Here is a 24665-nt window from a genome sequence, read left to right as displayed (position 1 = left end):
AAAAAAAAAAAATTTGTAAAATTTTTTTCAAAAACTTCATTTTAAATATTATACTTTTTTTTTAATTTTCAAAATTAGTGGCTTTTAATAGAAAATTACATTTTTTGGGAAAGAAATTCCAAATCCATAGCTATTCACCCAAAAAAAAAAATTTCCTTTCAAATATAAAATTTTTGTAAAAAAATCCAAAAGTCAGAGGCTATTCACAGAAAATGAAATTTCAAAGATTATATTTTTAATCTTTTTAAATTTCAAAAATCCACAGCTATGCCTAAAAAAATTCATTTTTTTTTCAAAAAATTTCAGATACTAAATTCTTTGGTAAACAAATTTTATATATTAAATTTTTTGCTCTACTGTATATTTTGCCGGAATGACCTATTTTTAAAGAAAATAAATCTTAAAAAATAAAAATTGCCCAATTTTAGTGTAAAAAGTTTTCATCCTGATCTAAAAAAGTTCTAGGAAAAGGAAAAATTTCCTTAATGGGGGGGGACCTCCCCAAATAAAACCCGTTAAACTCAACACGATCTCAACATTTTCTCTCATCTCTATTTATGACAATATCTCTTTATCTTACGCCCACGGGGATTCCAGTAATGTTGACACCTTTCTAAATATATGTAGATAAGATATACATTTACCTGCAGACTCCACTAGTAAAACGGTTTCAATCTCTATATTCAAACCAGTTTCTTCCAGAACTTCTCGTGTTGCAGCCTCTTCAATGTCTTCACCAGGCTCCATACGACCTGCTGGTAAATACCATTGTCCAGCGCATGAACTCTTGGCTTCCTAACAAAGATTCATAAAGAAAGATAACAAATTAATATACACATTAATGCAAACATAAACTATCATTATTCATTCTCAACAATTAGAAATTTTTGTACCTCTTCATAATACGTATATACATTATAGATATGAGAGTGTGGGATTGGTATTTATGTAAGTACAACACAATACTTGGAGGAGTATATTAAGTTTATTACCCTCTAAGAGAAAGAAACTTTTTCTTATATAAATTTCATGGAAATACATTTATCAATTAAATTACTAGGAAGGTTATAAAATATGACTTGCTTAATATACCTACTCGTATATTAAGTAACATTTTATCCCTGTCAAAAACTCACCTCTCATAGGCAAATCTTACAATAGCAAAATATATTTATAAAAAGCCCAAATAAGCACATATTAATATAACGGAACATTCAAATATTTTAACAAGTCTCTCTCAGCAAATTTCAATCATATTTAAATATACATTAGTAGTACCCACGTAAATATGTGTCTTGTACAAGATGCAACTTGGACAAGCAGATTGTACAAGCTGCTATTTCTTCGTCCTAGATTATTTTTGCTTTTTTAATTACAACATCAGTCAGTTTAATTACTAGCTCTTTTATTGTTGCCATCATTTCATTTTGATTTATTGAAATTACTTATTTATTTAAGTGTAATATCACTTTGGGTATTTGAGCTTTACAATGTGTCACAAAATACTTATTAATTTAAAAAAATAAATGATTTTACAAGATATATTCTACTATTGTATTATCCCAGGGGCGTCCACAGCCACTCCAATTCCTTCCCATAATTTTTTATCATAATGGTCATATTTTTTATTTTTGTAAAAAAATTTCTTCGCTATTAGTCTTTTCAATTATAATACTATAAGTTTCTGGTCAAATGACAAAAAAAAAAAAAAAAACATGATAGTCAAGACCCAACCTTCCACGTTAATATAATGCAACAGACGTCCTTTTATCCTCAGTGATTATTGTAAGTTCTTCAAGGGACTCATTTACTGGTGTTAATACAATTTAATAAATATTAATTAACTTTGATTCTTGTTGTTTAAAAAAATAATTTCTAATTTAAATTTGACTATTTTTTTAAGTGGAATGAAAATCAACGTAACTACCAAAAAGCCAAACATATCATGAGTTTATAAAAAAAAGTCCCCAGACACTACGGAAATAATGAAAACAGATGAAAAGTCCAAAAAAAAGAAAAGAAATGGTTGGCCCAACTAATTTAAATAATTATAGAAGTTACATATTTTACAAAATCGCAACTTGTACACAATATATATAAGGTATATATATTTTCTACAATTGGTGAAATCTTATTTTTCTAACACCAGATAGCCGATCGCACTAATAGAATGCTAGATATACTAAAGCCATCTTTTGGGAAAATAATGGATATATTTTTACTAAACTTTTAAAACAATAACTATGTATGTGTCTTGTATATCCTACCAAAATAAACCCCAAATATACGTATATACCCTTCATATGTACCCCATGTATGCAAATATAAGGTTTGTCTCATCAAAGAATTGATTACATAACACAATTATGTGAATATGCCGATGTATGTAGGTATATTTAATCATAATGGTATGAAAGTATATGTGTGTAGATGTAACTATGAACGTATTGGAGATGAAATCCTTTATTTAAAAAAAATACCAAATATAATACCTCCTACGATGTTCACAAAAATATAAGCCCCTTTTTCTGACATAATAAATAAAAAATCCTTTCAGTCAAAGTTTCATCATACTTATTTATATTTAGTATGTATATCTTTAGAAAGGTCGTTTGACCTTGACAAAATCCATTTATAATTGAGTGAATTGGACTATAATCACGCTCAAAGAAGTTATTTTTTTTTCTGAGTAAGGGAATTAAATAAGGATTGCATTTGACTAGTAGAATATCCCTTGAATGAAATTGTGAATAATTTTATATTCAAACTAAAGACAAGTTTATAATATCTGACTGAATACTTAACTGATCAACACAATTTAACTCTTAGAATAAACACAAATAATGAATAATATTTCATAAAATACAAAAACTTTAAGAATTCAAGCTAATGCTTGAGTTTCAGAAGAATAAATTGAATGAACATAAACAAAATTACTTCTCCGAGATGTTAAGTTTAGAAAATGAGTCAGAGCTCAGGATGTGAGCATGTATAGAGGGTTGAAAACTGTTCAAATCCTTGTGAGTCTAAATTAAGAAGATGATAATATTTGGTAAGTTTGATAGACTACATGAGAGACAGCTATATATGAAATATAGTGATCCTTGCTCAATGATGTTTGAACTTTCAAAATAAGTAGACATAATTAATAAAATCAACAATATCTTGGAGGTTACCATCATATACTTTTTAAAAAAGTGTATGCTTACGAGAATTTAAACAATTGGCTATTCCATGAACAGCTCGTGAAATATTGTCAGAAATTGAAGTGTTCCAACTTTCCTTGTGCGCCCTCTAGCCCCACTTTCTTCCATATAGTAATTAAGGAGGGGTCGGATTATTTGTTTATACTAGTTCGTGCAACAGATAATCAGAGTAAAATCCAAAAAGTCTTCAAAGAAAAATTAAAAATTCCTGTAATCTTACATATAGAAAGTTTTGATAACATATGAATTATATTAAATTTAATATATTTTCCCACCTATATATGAGTAAGTAAACAGAGGCGTCCAAAGGAGGTGGGCTGGAGGGACTGTAGCCCCCCTCCCGGACAAAAATCCAAATTTTCAAAAATTAAATTCTTAATTTTTTTTTCATCAAATTTTATTTTCTATGAATAACTATGGATTTTGGATTTTTTTTTCAATATTTAGTATTTAATTTTTAATATATTAAAAAATTATTTTTTTGTGAATAGCTATGGATTTTTTCATTTTTTTTCCGAAAAATTTCATTCTTTTTAAATAACCGTGGAGTTTTAAATTTTTTTCGAAAAAAATCAATATTTAAGAATAGCTTTTTGAAATTTTTTTCCAAAAATTTAATATTTGAAATTTTTTCCAAAAAATTTAATTTTTTGTGAACAACTGTGGATTATTGAATTTTCCCCCCTAAATATGTGGTTATTGGATTTTTTTCCATAGATATCCAATACCAAGGCCTCTCCCCCCAAAAAAAAAAAAAAAAAATAATAATAATCCAGCGGACACCATTGGCATATATATATTGCGTACAATTTGTCATTTTGTACAAGCTGCAATGAATGATGTACTAGTATTATAATTTTTGATTATTTAATAAATTTTTTTTTAATATATACTGTGACACTTTATAAAGTTCAAATTTGCATTTATTATCCATAAATACAACATAACCATGTCGTTTTGAAGGAACAAGTTAGTTCAAAACTGTCATCATTAAAAAAAATAAGATATCTAAACTACGAATTAGTATGGAATGAAATGGAATAGTAAAAGTTTCAATTTTTTTTTAACTTTGCAAAAATATTCATATATTAATATCCCTTTTATAGGGTGAATACTACTCCAAAAAGTGAAAGATGTGCCAACTAGCCCCGCTCTTTCCATATATGGAGAAAAATATATACGAAGAAACAATAGTCATAACATTGCAATCAACGAGTATTTTGGATAATGATATTATGTTAATTAATATCTAAGTACTTTTTAGATAGAAATAAATAGTTTGTAGTTCTCCATTTAATTTACTCTTGAGCCAAACAAAGGAACTTTAAAGAAGATTAATTACAAAGCAGTGACCTCTTTAGAAAAATCAATACTCTATTTATACTATGTATAGTAACATAATATACTTACATATAAAAAATAAACAATCAAGATGGATGAGAGTGATTATTTATAAGTATGTATTAGGCCTTCTTTATGAGCCTATATAATTTCCAGGTCATGGAACACCTATGTATTCTTAGAGAGAGAGTTACATGCATACTTAGGTAGGCATAAATAAAACTAAACCTGTAGTACCAGCCGTTTTAAAAGGAGCATTGGAGGGATTTACTCTAAGCATCATACTTTAATATTATAGGAAGTGACTTCACGTGAAATATTTTCTTTAATAATTTGACTTTTATTTTCTAAAAAAACCCGACTAAGTTTAAAATCCTTTTCAAAATAAGTGCTCCGGATAGTTATATTTGCTATTGACACGCTCACCCTAAACACCACCCTGTTTCTAGTATAAAGTCAGGGGTTGAACTTGGGTAATTTTTATGGATTTAAACTTGACTTGAAACTATGTAATAGGTGTAGTAAAAATAAATGTATTATTTTTCCGGTAGATGACTTTATTAATGTGTATGTTGCGTTGTAAAAGTGCGATTAGTTTAGACTTGATGACGTTAGAAAGACAATATTTCGTCCCAAAAAAACTTCATGAACAATTGCATGATTGTTTCACCAAGTATTATTTAAGCAAGCTTCAAAGATGGACACCAGCAAAGAATAATACGCAATATTTACTGTTTTTCTTCGATAAATGGTAAAATGCAAGCCGGGTGGTTAAAAATATACATATTGTTTATTGTCATGATACTGTAACAGCCAATTATGCGCAATTTTGATTTTGTAGATTCCGCTCCGGTAATTTTAATGTCAAAGATGAATGACGTTCTAGAAGGGCGATTGCCGAAAGTGTGGATAAAATATTGGAAGTCTTTGAGCCCGACCGTCATTGTAAGCACTGTTTGGATGCCATGAAGATAATCATTAATGGGAAAAGAAATAGTTTAAAAAATCAATTTTAAATAATGGATTTCTTTTTGCCAAACATATACAGACTTGGAATCATATGACAAATCTTTACATATTCGAGTCCCCAATTTTACTTCTCTGAATTCAGTTTGAATCAAGCCCAAGCTTATAAAAACATTACTCCAGTCTAGATCAAGGCTGGTTTTAGCTTGAGCTTCGCCTTACACAAAACTTAATGATGTGAAGTTCTTCCATTCACAAAATGTCCCAATTCTTCTGACTAGGTTGACCATATTTTGTTATTCAAAAGAGGGGACAATGTTTAAGAAGATGTTAATATTTTTAAACTAGCATATTGCACGATTAAATAAAATTCAATTTTGGTTTATTTTAATCAAGTGTTGTTGTTTTTTGTAGGAGAGAAAACTGGGCATTTTATTGATTATCAAACAGTCTAAAGATGCCTCAGACAAGATTTAAAAAGTAGGCATTTCCTGCCAAATGGAAATACTTGACCGCTTTTGTGTAATTTTATGTTAATGTTACTTTTTTAAACTTTTGATTGTAATTTCTTGTCTTATTCGGGGCAGTCTCAATCATTTCGGAACAACCCAATGCGTTAATAAGGATCACATATAGAACATCAATAAGAGGACTAAAATAGTTGTTGAAAAGATTGAAGGACATACACTATTGGAGAGCCAATATAAAGAATTTCACGTCTTTTGAATAAATATAAATTTATGCATAACTTCATTCAAGGGCTACTCTGATAGTAATAGTATATTATTCGTAAAGGATCCTAAATAAGTATTGAGATAAGAGGAGCAAAGTCACTTTTTAAGAAACGTACATATGCCCCATCCTACTTTTTTATAAATAGTTTATTAAGGATAAACTTCCTTGTCGTTCTTATAAACATACTACATAAATCACTTTTGTGTGTGTACATGGATCGTGCCAAGATTATATCATTAGTAGTAGTAAGAGCAATTTAATAATAGAGTATGTATATTTATGTGCGATCACTTGACTTAGTCTTCCATCAATGGTCTCCAATATCTTCTTTTTTTTATCTTCCAATGAAATGAGTATTGCAAATATGTTTTTAGTACCATTGATCAAGGATTAAATGAGAAGAAATCGTAGCAATTACTAGTGATGTACCAAGAGACGAATTTTACTTCACGAGTATTTTCGAATTTCAAAAAAAACTCAAGGAACAACGAGCATAGTGCTAAAAATCATAAGAACAAAAATGAAAATCTATTGTAGACTGGGCATGTTAAAAAAAAGAAATCGAAAATCAATATGGTAACCCTGACAATTGAATAATTTTTTGGAGGAAAGAAACAATAATGTTCATGACGTTTCATTAGCTCAGCTACAATCAGCTGTGATAAGGAAGGAAGGAGAAAAGGACACATACTAGAATTAATCTGATATCGATTCTCAATTCTCATTTGAGTCTAATAAGGACTTACAATTATAACTGCAATCAATCCTCAGAGTTACGCTATGTCTTTCTATGATTGCACACACAAACGTTTAATCAGGTTTTGCATATAATTGAATCTATTTAAGAAAGGAAGCTCACTACTCAGGAATTAAACAATAATGACAACAGCTGAAGGAAAGAAAACTTCAATTTTTCAAATTACGAATTCCAAAGAAATGGGTCTTCTAAAAAATACAAACGATTTACATCACCACCTATACTCGTTACTCGCCCTGACACTTTTTGCTCGCTAACAAACTCATCAGTCAAAAAATGATATTTTAAAGAGAATATTTATAAACCTATTATTTAAATTTTATCCCCCTAATTTATGTACCACAGAGTAACTTAAAAAATAGCATAGTTTATTTGAATCGTAGTCATAAGTGTAATCCAACAGATTTTATAATCAACAGATCAATCATTCAATATAGTTGGGTTGTAAACCATATATTTTTAGGGGCACGGATGCTTATTAATATGAATGTATATACTGAGCTAGACCGTATCCAGACTGAACCGGTCTACAGTGCTAAATACGAACCGACGCAAAATTACTTCAATATACATGTTATGTTAGATACATGAATTTTGGAATCATTGATTTGAGCCGTTTGACTACTGTTGTGCTCAAAGGTGCTCATGGAATGCAATAGCAAATGTATTATCAATGGGTCATTTAGCAGAAGAAAAAACTACAAATGACTTACTTTAGACATCCCACTATTGCAAAAATATTGCCTCATCAAAAATTAATAATATCACAATTACTTTGAATTTACATTTTTAATTTTTTTTTTCATCATAGAAATTCAAAAATCTCAACTTGAAAAAAATTTAAAATCTTCCATTTTGATTACTTTTCAAAAAAAAAAAAAAAATTGAGCGCCAATCAGGATTTTTACTTAAAAAAAAGTTCAATCTGACCACATGTTAATATAGGGATTACCAAATTGTGACGGTCTGTTCGGTCATAAATATTAAAAATGGCATCCAAATGTTAGAAAAAACCATCCCATAGTCTAAATACAGAATTGTATCAAATTATTTTCGTGCATGAAAGATGTTTGAAGTTTCTCGAAAGTAAATCAGTAGGGCATGAACTTTGTTTATTTATGTTCGTTTGTCCAGAAAGGGCACTAAAGTGGGGCCGTGTTTTGGAAAATAATACAACTCCCTGAATGATTACATTATTATATAAAAAATAATATGTACCGCTGTTTCTCACATACAGGGCGCAGTCAATAATTCTTCTCAGAATTCTTCATTTTTTAAATAACAAGCAACAGACTCTGACACCACCTGGCGGATAATATATAATTTTTAGCTTGCTCATGAACTATTGGTTATCTGAGATACTTTACTTAAATATTACTATACCTTCAATAAGGTGTTCTAAAATTAGGGACTTTTTGAAAAGTCCCTAATAGGGACGAGTCGGGACTAAACAGGACGTGGGAAGAAACCAATTTAAAGTCCCATATGAAAGACCAATTCAACCCAAATAGCTATGTTGGATTTAATGGATCAAAAGACAATCTATATTATTAAAGCACAGTTTGTCTGTCTGTCTGTAGACAGGGACGTCGGCAAAGTGGGGCCTGGAGGGGATGTAGCTCACCCCAAAAAAGGAATGTTTGTTTTTTATTAGAAAATTTAATATTTGATTTTTTTTAGTCAAAAATTTTTAATATAATCTTTCAAATTCTTTTACAAAAAATTTAGTTTTCAACTTTTTTTCAACAACATTAAATTTTCTGTGAAAAGCTATGGATTTTTGAAATTATTCTCCGATAAATTTTAATTTTTTTTTTTTCAAAAAAAATCGATGCATAATAACTATATATAATGTATAGGGAATAAATAAATTATATCCTTTAAAGTACATATTTGTATCCTTATGAAGGAGAAACTGTTCTTCCATGTAAAGGAAACCAAATATCCTTTATATTTGTTTAAAATGTATTTATGACTATATAATGTTCTTTTGAAAATACTTCAAGAAACACATATTTATGATGAAAGTCTATGATATATTATGTATTCAGAGATAAACTTTGTTGTATCTCAATGATGTACAATGTATATAGATTCTGCTGTAATATTCATATTATGTAAAATGCAAATCACTCCTTGAAAAAGCTTCTCCTATTTTTTTCATTTATTTCGATTCCTTATTTTTTTATAGAAGGGGAGAACGGGGACAGTTGCAACACAGCATTCCTACCGAAAATTAAAAAAGCTACAATCACAAAACTTGCTTTACAATTATTTAATATAATTCAGATTATTGTGAAAAAAATCAATTTTTTTGTCCACTGACTTAGAAGAGTAAAAGTAATTATTTGCCGAAACAATTTTTTTGCATTATTGCAGTTAGTTTTCCTTCTTTTTCCCGTAACTTATACCATTTGAATAGTCATCGATTTTTTAATATACATATGTTAGAACTTAGTTATTGACAAGAAATTTAAAATATTATAATGCTCAGTACAAAGGAGACAATAGCAACAACATGTGGTCCAATTTTCTTCGAATCTGCAATAAGACATTAATTTTTTATATGTCCTACAGCTTGAAAAGTTATCTTTTACACATGCACGAGAGTTATAAGCAGTGATGAAAACCCAGTGTATTTTTTAGCATGTCAATTTTTTGGAATTAGTATTTGAAGGAATGAATTTTCTTTTTCTTAGCAGTTGTTATTATAATTTAATTCCTGAGTAGTGAACATCCTTTCCTATATAGATTCAATTACATATATTCAAAACCTGATTAAACATTATTGTGTGCTCATAAAAGACTGAATGTTACCCTGAAGATTGATTGCAGAGTTATAATTGTAAGTCCTTGTTGGACTCTGAGTAGAATTGGGGTCGACATCGAGGTAATTATAGCAAATGTCCTTGTTTCTATCCTTTTCACTTTCTTCCCTTCTTACAGCTGATTGCAGATGATCTAATGAAATGTCATGAACATTATTCTTTGTTTCCTCAAAAATATTCTTCAAATTGCCAGGGTTACCACGTTAATGGCATATGGTACCCCTTAATTAAGACTCTTTTTAATATCAGCTCCCTCTTATATGGTTTTGGAGGTATAAAATGAATTACTGAATCAAGAGGAGAACTTTCTACATTTAAAGTAGCATTAGGCAGGGAAAATATGGGAATTATATTTAAATTCATAAAATGCATTTTTAAATCAATTTACAGAAAATATATCCGAGAGTTATTTTTTTAATAGGAGATGTTAACACACCACAATTTATTAAATAATGAAAAAAAAAGAAGAAAGAGCACACGCATAATCTGTTATTCCTTTCAAATCGTCATACTTACTTTTTTCTTTACACTCATCCCTTCTTTATTTATAAGCAAGAAATAATAGCTGTCGATGTAAATTTGTTAAAATAAAGCAGAATTCAATGATAGATTAACGCTGTAACATGTCAAAAACAACTTATTTAGATAAATTGGGACCACTTATACGTTCGAACAGATTATACATTGCATTAACCTGTCCGACAGAACGATTTGCCTCTCCCGGAAGGTCGGACAAATGCTAATATATTGAAAGTTAATAATTGAAACTTAAAAAGTCGAGTTGTTTATTCCTCAAAAATATTCGTTAGTGCAATTTTCTTCACTTCTAACACAGCCTCGAACTGTTGCAACAGTCGCCGACTAATAGAATAGTTCCAACATTAGAAGGTTTGCATGAAAATGCAATTTAACAAAAATAACTCGCGACTACTATATTCCAATACTGTATAAAAGTAGTTATATAAATTATACTATGTATATATTATACATAAAGAGGGGATGTTATATATATATACAATATTGACAAGACATCTGGAACAAACTTCTCAATATAAACCTACTTATGAAAGAAGAAGCCTTATACAAAAGTCTGTAAATCCTAATACCTTTAAGAAGCTACTTGACAATACCCTTATTGATAATAACTAATCTAATAGTAATTCAGAATAAAAGATATTAATTTTGAATTCAAGATCTGTTATACTCTGTTGAAGTAAATCCTACGAAAATCACGTAAATAAAGAAAAACTTCCGAAATTAAATATAAATAATTGAATTAGTTTACTTAAATCAAATCAATACATACTAATCAATAAAAAAATACAGTGAATATAATGCATATTATAATTTGGGTTAATTTTCCTGCCTCTATAACATTACTTACTTATTACAATTTGTCAAAACATCGACTTCACAATATTTAATTTGGAAACATTTTCACGCAATTTTACACTGCTTATTTATTCAATATTCTATAAGAAAATTAAAAGTTAAACTAGAAAAATCAATCAAAAATAACACTTTTTTTTTTTTTTGACAGCCAATCTTTTGAAGTTGTGATATGAGGTGTATTCTTTAGTTTTAGAATAAATAAAAAGAACTGGATACAAGACAGCTGTAATAAATAATTAACCTTTGGGTGATGGAATGTTTGTTGTCAATTGTTATTACTTTTAACTTTCATCTATTCTAAAGGAGGTTTGGCTGGACGTTTCCCGAGACATTAGAAATTAAAATTAATTAAGAATTCTTCTCCTTAATATAAAATTAAAATAAGGACGTAAATTTTCAGAATTATTCTTGCTGAAAGTTGTTGTTGGTTCGTATCTTTGCACCCTTTATTAATAAGGAGATAATAGAGTAGGTTTGGCCGGCATCGTTCGGTATTTTAAGAAATTAAAATTAATTATGAATTCTTCTGCTATTTTTAAAGGACAATTTCAGGTTTAGAGATAAAAAAATATTCAAGTTAAACTATCGTTCGCTCATTTTTCATATTATTGTCAAAAATCCTTTGTCTTATTCACTCTTCTTTTTTCTCTACACTAAATCTTATAATCTCCTTTTAAAGAATACGTGCTAAAATACATACCGACATGCAGCAAGAATCATTCTTAAAATTTTACTGGCTTTATTTTTTGTTTCATATGAAATTGTCTATTGTAAGTCAAAAAATTATTTTTAAGAAAAATACTATTTTAAGGCTTAAAAAAATGTTACCAAAATCATTTCTTGAGCCTTAAACAACCTACATTTTTTTTAAAGAAAATCCATTTATTGGTTTGGCCGAGATTCCAGGACTCTTCTACACACAAACAGAAACATTCGGATTTAATATATATAAATAGATATTTCACTTTGAAATATGGCTTGGAATCGAAATTATACTCTAAAAACGTATTTAAAAACTAAAAAAGTCTTTAAAGCCCAAACCTACTGTCGCATAATATCCAACCTCATCCTAGAAATATGAATACAAACCTTAAAATCGGTGATATATTATGTAAAGGTATATGAAATACAAAAATAAAAAGGACATTTCTCCATTATTTAATTTTTGTTCAAGATTGTTTTTATGTTAACGCACCACATATGGAGAAAAATAGAAGTACATATATGGGGTTACATTATTGAATATGCTGACCTTAATTCAAGTCTATCTAATATATAATATATTTTGAAGAAAAGTAGACATATCTTCCTGAAGGCAACTACCATTAAAGGAGATTAAAAATAGAGCCACTCGATAAATGATTTCCCTTTTACGGATGATTCTTAATCAACTCAGTCCCCTTAGGTTCTCGTACACTTATCATACTTTGAAATAAAAAGAAAGGTAAGTATAACCCCTATAGGATGTGTGTCTATAATATCTCATTTGTAAGAGCTTCAAGTCGTCAATAGATTCATCCTAAAGCATAAAAGTAAGACGACAGTTGATGAATTATAAATATATGATCTATACATGTTGCAATTTTGTACTAGTTATAACTTGTAGTAGCAGATTGTATTAGCTCCAACCATGAAATGAGATGAACAGCTTTAAATTAAAAATTTAAAATACTGATGGTCTGTATTAATATAAATCGTGAATGTTCCATGGACGGTCAATTGTGTCGTTTTTGACATTTTTAATAGAAAATACTACATAATTGATAAGCATTCCGTTCCATATTGAATTATATAAATGTCCACTGTTAAATCACTTGTAAGCGGTGAATATATGGTGAATTATCACATAAAAAAGCTTGAACAAAATCATAAAAATGTGAAATTAATTTATTTGTATCATATATGCAATATTTCATCGACATATTTCAGTTAATAATTTTAGGGCTTACATATATTCAAATTAATGGGATGAGTTGAGATAATACACGAAAATAATGTTGACTTTAGTTTTAGATTGGTGAAAATTGTAGTTTTATTTTTTTTCTTGTGCAAAAATATGGATTTTCAAGGAAATGTTGGATTCAAAGATGAATTAAACTTTGGTGAAATTTGTCTGCAAATTCGTTTGCACATAAAAATTTATGTTGATATAAAAATATCTGTCATTTTCTCAATAATTTTTCCCATTTTTTCTCTTTTTTTATTTTATCAAATGTCAATTTTTAAGAAGAAATGCCACAAAACAATGCATTTTTGCAAATAAAATAATTTCTGGTACATTTTATTCTACAATTTTTACAATATTTGCAAAAATGAACCAGTTATTGTGGGTTATTTTATCGGTGGCATTATTTTCCATAACTTTTTTTAATTTTGCAAGTAGGAAAAAATCTTGGTATGTTTGTGTTTCTCTATACAATACAAAGAAATGTTATTATTATTTTTTTTTTTACAAAATTGGTGAAAAAAGTTTTTTTTTTTTTTGCAATTTTCTGTGCAAATTTCGTTTTACAAATTTTTTGAGAAAAATAAAAGATAGACTTCTCATCTAGACAAAAGTTGACAAAATGCTATTTAAAATTTATTAAAAGTAAAAAATGTAAATAATATATAGGCTCCCCGCACTAAAGAAGTCTAAATATTAAGTAAAAATAACATTTACCATTGTCAATACAATTTCCCGCTCCCTCCTTTACCCGAGTAACGATGGTTATACCTTTGCTAGTATTGATGTGTATATATTGGTAATCTTATTATTTATATAAAGAACATTTGTCTATCATATACAAATAAAAATTTAAAGCTACGCTTTTAATAGAAATATTACTTAGCAGTATTATAATACTGTATCGAATCAAATACTTTGTAGGATTTTAATATTATGAAATTTAAATGTATATAGTGATAAAAATCCGATGTTATTTGGGGATCTTAGAAAAAACCCAAAAATCAACATGGTAACACACTAACAATTAGATTAATGTATTGGAGGAGAGGAGCTCTCATGACGTTTATTAAATCAAAAAAAGGGGTGTCTGCATGATTAATTAGCTTAGTTTAAGATTTATTTTTTTTTTTAATTTAAATTAGTATGATTTGAGCTAATGACCATTTCTTAATCAAATAAATCCTTAGAAAAATTATTTTTCAATGTTTTCTCTTGAAATTGTTTTCTTCCATTATTTTTCAAAAATATTTAATTGGACTACGGACGCCCTGAGAACAAAATAATCATAAAGATTTATACCAATTTTAATTAAAATAGTAAGGCTAGATGATTTTGCTAGTCGGTTAAAATTAGTTGAGGGTGAATAAGCATATTATGCATTGTTATTGAAACTTTGTAGGTTCTTAATAATTAGAAGTCTCGTTTTAGTAAATGTGGCTTTTGTCACTTTATTCGAGCGTAAAATTATTGGGTACTCTGAGGCTCGTAAAAGGCCCTACAAGGTATCATTTTTAGGGGTTTTGTAACACTTTTCAGATGCAATTTAAATCTTTGTAAAAGAGATCGGGAGGTTCAACTTTGTGAATTACAATACATATTTATTGAGTTTCTTCAGTAAATAGGTTAGGGGTGGCATTATTAGTCATTTACACCCCTTAGAATGGAGGTTTAATTCTTGGGGAATTTCTTGAATTATATTATTGGCTGGGATAAGGATCAGTATTTACCCTTTATATTTTATAGGATGAAGGTCAAATTTTTATTTACTCACACATCGGCAGAGTGCGAAGGGTTACCCAAGAATTGCTCCGTTATCGATCTTCAATTTTACTCTAAGTCAAACAAAAACTTACAATTACATCTCCGTAGCAAATCCTCAAGGTTCGTCCTTTATGAGCACATTATATATTAGCACCGAATATTCAACCATATTTTGAATACAATTGAATATAGTAGATTAGGAAGTTCACTACTCAGGAGTTAAACAATAATGACAACAGCTAAAGAGAAGAAAATTCATTCTTCAGAATACCAATTCCCGAATTACACACGATTAATTTATTTATTTGGCTAACTACCAGATGATTTGTGGCTTTTTATGTTTTTTTTTTTTTAGATGAAAGATTGCGTGATACAATAGATGTAACGGCATGTTATACGTTAATAAGGGTCACATATAGAACGTTAATAGGAGCACAAAAAATGGTTGTTGAAAGGAGTTGAAGGACAGATACTTTTTAAGAGCCAATATACATAATTTATGAGGAGGGAATCGGTTCAACAAGGATATCCTAATATAGGTAATAGCTTATTGTGATCACATAAATAATTCTCTGGGTGTTTTACAATCATCTCTTCTCCTCCCCTATGTTCTATATCCAACAAGATGTGGTCAAGGAAAAAAAAGAAGGCTTATCTCATTATTATTATTATCGAAGGTTAAATTATATCTTACACAGCTAGGGGAGTAGTATAGTTGTTGTGCGTACTTGTAACATTGTAGGTACGACAACAAAGCTAATGAAATTGGGTGGGAAACCTTGAACAGGTTTAAGAGATTTGTATTAACTATCTATGTATGTACAAAGGTGTATATATTTTTATAAAATGAAGAGTAAAATGTATTAAAACTTTATATGACGTTGAAATATATATGTACGTACTGTAGTGAAGGTTTTTTTTTTTTTTTTTTAATCCTAAGGAATACAGATTGCAGTTTTTTAATTGGTTTGTTGGAATGAAGCGTAATAAGTGGAGAAATGACGTCACCCGAAGTGAAAATTGCTCAAATCTAGGTATATATTAACAGAGTATCGAAAAGAACGTTGGAACAAGGGGTTGATGGTAGACCCCTCCTTCAATTTGCTACCACAAACCCTTGTACCCGCCTCTTTTATAACAGATCTAAATTTCTTCCAAACATACACCTATAAAAGGATGACGTAAACTGTAGACAAATGATATAATTTTGAATTGGCATTATATTCTAAGGTTGCATGACATTGGGAAATACAAAGTATATATAAAACCACAGCGATGAGAATGACTATGACATCATGACACGTGAATCCAAAGGGACTCGGTGTACAATATTTCTTATGTACAACCATACCTAAGTTGATTTGTGAAGCACATACGTACGTACATATTTGCTTGAAAGGAATTCTTCAGGCTTACTCAATTGGAAAACAGAGAATCGTCATCATTTAAGAATATATAATGTACATTGTCTTTGAATAGCTCCATGGAGCATAAATATCCTTAAAAGATGTATAATGCATTATCATTGTTCAAGGAGTGGAAAGGATTCAATTTATAGAGAAACAGGGAAGGAACAATCCAAGGATAATCTCACTCTCACTTTAAATATATGTATAAAGTATCTTACGTATCTTACAAAAACCTACAAATGAATTGGTATATCATCAATCCCATACAGTATAGGATGTTTAGATCAAAAAATGTGGAAATAAAAAAAAAATCAAAATATCACTGAGAGCACATTTTTCAGCGGATTTACTTAAAAGTTCACTTGAATTGTACATATGAATGTTGAAAAAGAGCTCATTTGATGTATCCACCTCTAGCATCAATCACGATGGCGTTGAGGCATGAATTCCTTAGCATGTTGGTAATTGTCTCCTTATTGGAGGAAATCAGAGAGTCCTTTATGGCATGATATGCTCGATTTGTTTTAGATTTAATGTTGCCACAGACAAAATAATACATACTGCCTTCAGCAGTCTCCACTCCTTGACTTTATCACTGAGAAACTGAGCAGTTTGCATCTTGTAGCACTTGCATTTCCGGTACTCCAACACGCAGGCTCTCACCGTCACTTTGCTGGCCCCTTACTCCTCAGCTGAAGCTTTTGGATGGACAATCATCGATCGTAGTCTGAAATTTTTGGATGAATTCCCTTGCCCTGAGTTTCTTCAACTTTCCTGGTCTACTTTTTTACAGCTGACGATAGAACTGAGATCATCAGTCTCTAGAAGAGCCTACCAAATCTTTTTCACGCTCTGGATTGGGACGCAAGTCACATTTGAGACCTCCCGATTCGAAATTTACTTTTTGTAGTTAATAAAAATCTTTGTCACGCCGTTCTTCCTCTATGAATTCAATATTCTTATATCTGGAGCAGTTGGCACCATGATGCTCAAAATTTTACTAAAACTGGTTGATACAACAACGTTTAACAGGCACAAAAGAGATGCCATCAGACAGCTGCATGATAATAAAATCGCCTGCGGAAGCAAGCACCGATTTGATCTTAACGCCCTACATATCAACATAGATATTTCTATAAGCAATGATGTAAATCTGGTGTGTTTTTTAGCTGGCCCAATGACTTGTAATTGGTAGTATAGAGAAAGAATTTTCTTTTCCTTAGCAATTGCCATTAATATTTCATTCTTTAGTATTGAACATTCTTTCCTAAATGGATTCAATTATATTCACAACCTGATTGAACATTCGTTTGTGCTTATAATAGACTGAGTGTAACACAGAGGATTTGTTGCGGAGTTATAATTCTAGGTCCTTGTTGGACTCAGACTAGAACTGAGGATCGACATTTGAGTAATGCTAGCAAATACCCTTGTTTATATCCTTTTCTACTTCTTCTCTTGTCACAGTGGATTGGGCTGATCTAATGAAACCTCTGATTTTTGGTTTCTTTTTTTTTTTTAAACATGCCCTTTCTACACTGGATTTTTATCATTGTCTATAACCAAGGGAAATGTTATGACGTATTTTTCTGAGATCTTTCCTCCTCCTCCCTATTCTCATGAATAAAGAATTTTGATTATTATTTATGGTCAGTCTTCCTCATCATGATAAATGGAAGCTTTTCAAAATATATAGGAACTACATACATAAATATTTGTTCAAAGGTAAACATTTCTTAACGAGAAAATATATGATTTTTATCAACATACCTATGTATATTTTCCATTTCCCTTACTTTTTTTAAAAAAAGTAGTTAGATATCTGTAATTCATTATTCACATCATCATTCAACATCACATCACAAATCATGGTATTATCCATTATATGACATGGGTCACAATTTTTTTTGTCTCATACCATTACGTAATACATTTCTACCTGTCCTAATATATTGGACTTGGGTGCTTATTGTTATACATATGTTAAGAAAACATATTAAGTACATAAATATTTGACATTCATAAGGAATTTCATAGGAAGGTTCTATTCTTGTATCGTTCTAGGTAGATTTTTAGATACAATCTCAATCCACATACAAAAAAAGCAAAAAAAAAGAGCTATGATTATAAATATAATACCATGGGATCTGTATTGACTCTCCCAAACTTTCCAACATAAGAGTAGAACAAAAAAGTAGGTCAAAAATCAGTTGTTATTGGTCAAATATTCCTCTCAAATGTGGGACTACTCTTCAATAATAGGGAATTGTTATTTTGAGTTTAACGAACCAACGTTTTGTATGTATATAAAGCAAATCTTTGGTATGACTTAAGGTGTGTTTTTAATTGAATTTTAAAATATTATTAAATACAAAAGATTTTACATATTTATAATATATTGTTTCTAATGAAAAAGAAATAATTTCATTACCAAAAAAGTGCAGAGCATTTTAAACAAACTTAGATCCACTAGAACACCATGCCATTTTTCAATATTTGTAAGGGTCATTGGGATCTCATACTCCCATCCTCAAATAATTTAGTTCTAATTAATAGTAAAAATAATTAGGTTCTGAAAACTTCTTAATCCAATCATATTTATAACTAGAACCCACCAATTTCTCTCTCTTCACTACGATTTGCTAATTCATAAACAAAGGATTTTTTTTTACTTTAAAAACGTTATGAATATGTAATGACTTAACAAACTGTCTTTTACCTCCCTGGGATGTTTAAGACACCCCAAGAGACCGGAGTATTCATATAAAACTTGTGTGTATCATATTTTTGCTCAACTTTTTATAAACTCCTTAATTTATTTTATACTTCCTGTATCTATTTTTTTAGAAATCCTCTCAGTTTCACGTTTTTCCAAATGATATAATTTTATGCCTACATAACATTTTGAAATAGATTTAATTATTGTGAATATATGAATGTTTTCGGTTGGTGAATCACAAACATGATCATTAATAGATTGAAAAACCCAGTTATTTTTCTCAGAACCGATATTTTTTAAAACAACTATACTACTACCAAAAAATTGTTGAAGCTTATAGCAGGAAATACAATGTTTTGGATTATTTTGGTCAACCATCTTTTTTTCTCGTCTGTTGTTGCAAGAGCAAAAGATTTCCTATGCTATTGCTCAGAATCTTCACTTGTTGTATTCAATCTCCATGCTTGCTACTATTAGCATGTCTTTATATGATTTTGAGGGATAAAATGAATTACTGCGATACAAAGGAGAACCTTCTTAATTTAAAATAATATTGGTGCAAGGAATAATATTGTAATTATATTTAAATTCAAATTTATTTATTTGATCGTGCATTTTCAAAAGAATTTATTTCAAATATAGAGAATAATGCATACTATTGAAGGAGAAGTTAATATCACAAGGAACAATTAAATAATGAACCCAAAATAAGAAAGAGGACACGCTGCAACCGTTTTTCCTTCTCTAATTTCTAAACGTTGTTTTTTCGTTACAAACATGTCAAATCTAGTAATCATCAATTCATCTCCAGCATTTTTTATAAGTGTAATAAATACATAAATGGTGAGCCTATATAAGTATATTGGTAAACTATTGTCGTACTTGAAAGATATTAAAAATGTTCCTAAACAAATTAAATTGGTAAACTGAGTTACTTTACTGTAATATTAATAAAAATGATGTAATGTAAAGGGTTCTTGTAAGTTTGGGACAGGACCGATTTGAAGCCTCATATAAAGGACCGATACTGTCCTATAACGTATTAATTAAAAAACAATCATTTACAGTCTCCTAAATTTAATACTCTTTTCTCCAAATACTATTTTAGACTATGAATTCACAGGTACAAAATCTATTGATAAAAAAGTATTCAAGTTGTTCAACATTTTAATATTGGGGTAGATAAATACCCCAAGGGAATTACAGAGGATTAAGACTCCTTCTTTTACCATTGATGACATCGTAATTATATTTAATCATAAATAGGAATCATATTATTTAGCTCTTTTTAACGGGAAATTAATTGTTTTATGTTTATATTCATTATGAATAACTATGTATATTTTCTTCAGTTTCCATATGGTTACTCATTGGTAAACCAGAGCAGAAACCTGACGTAAACTATCAACGCCTTTCCGGTCTTTTCAATAAATTATTTTTCAAAATGAATACGTGGATATAAGTTGCTGTTCTATTAAAAGAACCGCAAGTATGATTGAATATTTATGTAGATAAGTCCATGAGAAAACCTGTCCATTAACATAGGCACATGTGTAAGCCTGTGCATAAATATATACAAAGAAGAGCAACATTTCAAAAGAGATATAAAATAACATTTCGTACATATGTGCCCAATCAATACAAAAACAAGCTAGAACTATTTATATATCAAAATTAAGTGGGAATTACATTTGTATACCTACTTCAACGAATGATCTTCAATTTCCATTAACAAATTATTCTTATCAACCCATTGGCTGCGCCGCAAATTTCAATTAATGTAACAAAAATCCATCCTTACCTTGAAAGTAGGATCACTAAATATATTTTCTTTCAAATGCCATATCGGGCTCAATATCAGTCTCTTATATCAAATAAGGGTTATAAACTATAGCTAAAATTCTTGGGTATATTAACTCATCTCTTAAATTTGAATACAAAGCCTTATATTGACTCAATTACCCATTGGCTTAGGTTCTTAGATAGATTTATATTCAAATTTCTGTGATGAACCCCACGAAGAAGGTTAATTACAGTTTATAGCCTCCATTTGACTTATGAAACTTAATTCCTCTCCAATTATATGGTCCCTTTCAGATATAACTTTTAAATTTCTACTTCTTCCATTACGATGATGCATTTAAGATAATTAAATCGTAAAAGAATATAAATATCAGTAATCCAGACTCAATTTTGAGAAAAATTATTCTATCTTGCTTTTGTGTTGACGGGACAGATCAATAAAATATCATTTTGAACTTGTACGTCTGTTAAATGTTAATATTACCCATGTATAAATTATTGGTTGGTGCTGGAGGGTGGGTGATGATGATGTTATGTGCAAAGCATCATTTTTACCTTGAATGAAAAAAAAGGTACTGCACACAGGTTGCGTCTCCTGTCGCCATTTTTATTTTTATAAGGGTTACTTTGCAAAAAAAGAAGTCTGTATAGTGTGTACTTTTCAAACATTTATTTGGCAAAACGAGCTGAGAAAATGACATTCATAATTTTATTTCCTTGACTTATACTAATGATTAATATTATTGTTTATGAAACTCCATATAAAGTCTTTTCATGTTGATATCTCAGCCATCTTTGGGGAAGCATAAACAATCTAACTGTATTATAAAAAATTTAATACTATCATGTATTTGAATGTCAAAATGGGACTCACAAGTAAAGGACAAGAACATTTAGTGACTATTTTTAATATATCTCTAGAACGTCTACATAGTTTTATTATCTATCATATCCTAATATGTATTAAATATTTTCTAATTAGATCGTTATAGATTCTAAATTTCAAAGTTTGGAGAGTAATTCGTTTGCAAGGATTTTACATTTGTCTCCAATCCTCCCCTCGCCCCCCCCCCTAAAAAAAAAAAAAAAATTAGGAATTTTTTTGTTCTTAATGGAAAATTTAATATTTAATTTAATTTTTCATTTTTTTTCCAATTCTCTATGAAGAGCTATGAATTTTTGAAATTTTTCTAATAAAAGATTAATATTCGAATATTTTTTCAAAATTTTATTTTTGAGATTTAATTTTAGAAATTTTTTCCCAAAAAAATTTCAGTTTTTCTGAACAACTCTGTATTTTTGAAATTTTTTTCAAAAAGATGTAATTTTTTGAAAATAGCCATGGATTTTTGAAATTTTCTCCAAAAAATATAATATTTGAAATTTTTCCTACAACTTTTATATTTGAAATTTAAGTTTAAGAATTTATTTCCAAAAACTTTTATATTTGAAATTGAATTTTAAAAATTTATTTTAAAAACATTAATACTTGAAAATTAATTTTAAGAATTTTTTCCCAAAAAATTAATTTTATTTGAATAGCTTTAGATTTTTTCCCAAAAAATAAAATTTTTTTTTAATAGCTTTGGATTTTTTCATTTTTTTGATAAAAATTTAATTTTTCAATTTTTTTCCAGAAAATTGTAATTTTTCAATTTCTTTTTCCAAAAAATATCCAAAATCCAAGCCCCCCCCCAAAAAAAAATAATAATAATAGATATATACTCCTGGGGACGCCCTAATTATCCTTTTTTCCCCTTCCTTAATCGACTTGAAACTAAATTAACTGGAAAAATTTAGCAATTGCATATGATTTTAGGATCATATATAGGTATTTCATTATTTTCAAATGTCACTATTTTTCTACTGTATAATATAGTATTCAATACAGACATTAATTTAGTATTTATTTTTAAAACCATTTGATGGAATTAGACCAAAATATATTGTATATTTGTTCATTAATATTGAGTATAAATGTCAACTCATGGTCCTTTTCAATTATGATGCAATTTGTGACGTAAGTTAAAACTTATAGACAGTAAACTTGAGATTCATTTCAAGTTTGAAAGAGACTGAACTTCCTTGAAATTAAATATGTTACACTATGAGATCATGACACACTTTCATAATGCACTTTGACAAATGAATGTTATGCGGAGGAAATACCTTTCTTACATAGTACTTCTGGACATATTTAAAAGTAGCTAATGGATGTGTGGACATTCCTGAGTAATGATTTCATCATTATGACAATTAATTGGATTTGAAATTACCCATAGACTGATATTTCATATATTATGTAACATTGTCTATACATACATAGTACAAGGGGGCAACGGTACTATTAATAACTCGTTATTTCATATATGATTATACTGAATAATATTAGTATTGTTTACCTGCATCATGAGAACTTCATCTCGATCATTGATGAGCACGGCTGCAACCACATAGGTAACAGTCTTCTTAATAACGGGTTTGAATTCCTTTGGTGCCGTTGGTGTGACTCCTTTTGCAGTGGCTGCATTGTTTTGATCGTTGAGAGAGAAGTCACAGAATTCATACATTTCTTCGTAGGGTTTCCCTTGAAGAAGGAGATTGACATGTGAGAGAATAGACTCCATAGTTCCTGCTGCAACTGTAACGGCAGAAGAATCAGTGGAGGAGGATGTAGAAGAGGAGGATGAGAGAGGACTTGAATCCCCGACGGACGACGAAGCAGAGGAGTAATACGATATGTTGTTATTATTGTTATCTTCAGAGGACGAATGAGTGGATGAGGTGTGGGGAGTATGGAGAAGTCTTTTTTCGTCTAGACTAAGATTATTTCCACTACAACTACCGCCGCCGCCGGGTTTAGTGACGTAACGAAATTTCAAAATTTTGGTGAGGATTCCGCAACAAAAGTAAGAACAGCTTTCTGTCTGTCTCACACTTGATTAACAAATCAGCAACAACAAGATGAACTACACAACACTTTGCACACACAGGAGAAGGGTCAAAGAATCACTGACTCTACTAACTTGGGACCTGTAAAAATAAGTACGAAAAGAAAAAAAATATTATTATAATAATACAAATCAAAGCCGGCGTTTGGCGAGCGCGCACTTTGTAAAAATAGTCGTTCAACTACTCTACAGTAGTTGTTGTATTATTACCTTCAGATATAATAAAATATTTTCTTACCCGTTCCTGGACACAGTGGTGTTTGTTGTTGTCTGCTGCTGCTGCTTGGACAAGAGGGGGGAGGGGCAGGGGATTGTAAGGAATGTTTCCTGGCAGATCCCCCCAGAGATGTGGTGAAGGTGGTTTTGTTTACTGGTTTCTTTCTTTATTAACTCTTGTTGGTTCTTCTGGTTTTTTGCTCACCTAGAAATTAAATATAGACAATATGTATTTATCGAATAATAACTAATACAAGGAAATATGTAAAAATCAAACAATACACATTGGACGACACCCTGTAGATAATAATAATATGTTCGACGTTTACTTTTCACTGTAATTATAAAACCCAGAAAAACTATGGGCATATGCAGTATTGATGCACAATTACTCAGAGCTTGTCAAAATTTTGAAAGAAGATGCCTACAAATGTCTGCTACAATTTAAATATTTGTACAAGTCAGTAGTTTTTCCACATATTGCATTTAGAATCAACTTGTCGAAAGTAGCAAACCTCCCTATTGTCCGGGATTGCTGCAAGGGATCAAAAAATGGGGTTTGAGGTATAAAGAAAATTAGCCTGCATAATATTTTTGTATAATAATGAAGTAGATCTTCTAAGATGTTATTAA

At 29.5% G+C, this 24665-nt stretch overlaps 1 protein-coding gene across 2 annotated transcripts in view; it reads right to left on the bottom strand.

Moving 5' to 3' along the window:
- LOC121122805 (8-oxo-dGDP phosphatase NUDT18) overlaps positions 1 to 24665 on the bottom strand; it is a 143978-nt gene that overhangs the window by 3522 nt on the left and 115791 nt on the right. The window contains exons 2-4 of one of the 2 annotated variants that reach the window (XM_040717853.2): positions 24055 to 24237; positions 23268 to 23898; positions 645 to 795 (exon numbers count right to left, since the gene is read on the bottom strand). In XM_040717853.2, coding sequence (XP_040573787.1) covers positions 645 to 795; positions 23268 to 23492 — 376 coding nt within the window. In that variant the 5' untranslated portion in view covers positions 23493 to 23898; positions 24055 to 24237. Of the gene's footprint in view, positions 1 to 644; positions 796 to 23267; positions 23917 to 24054; positions 24238 to 24665 lie in introns of those variants that run through there. The other variant, XM_071890806.1, reaches the window with a different exon arrangement.

Source organism: Lepeophtheirus salmonis, chromosome 8 (genome assembly GCF_016086655.4).
Source record: "Lepeophtheirus salmonis chromosome 8, UVic_Lsal_1.4, whole genome shotgun sequence".
In the NCBI taxonomy this organism is placed as follows: Eukaryota; Metazoa; Arthropoda; class Copepoda; order Siphonostomatoida; family Caligidae; genus Lepeophtheirus; species Lepeophtheirus salmonis.
The sequence above is the reverse complement of the archived record's forward strand: the minus strand, read 5'-3'. Positions and strand labels throughout refer to the sequence as shown.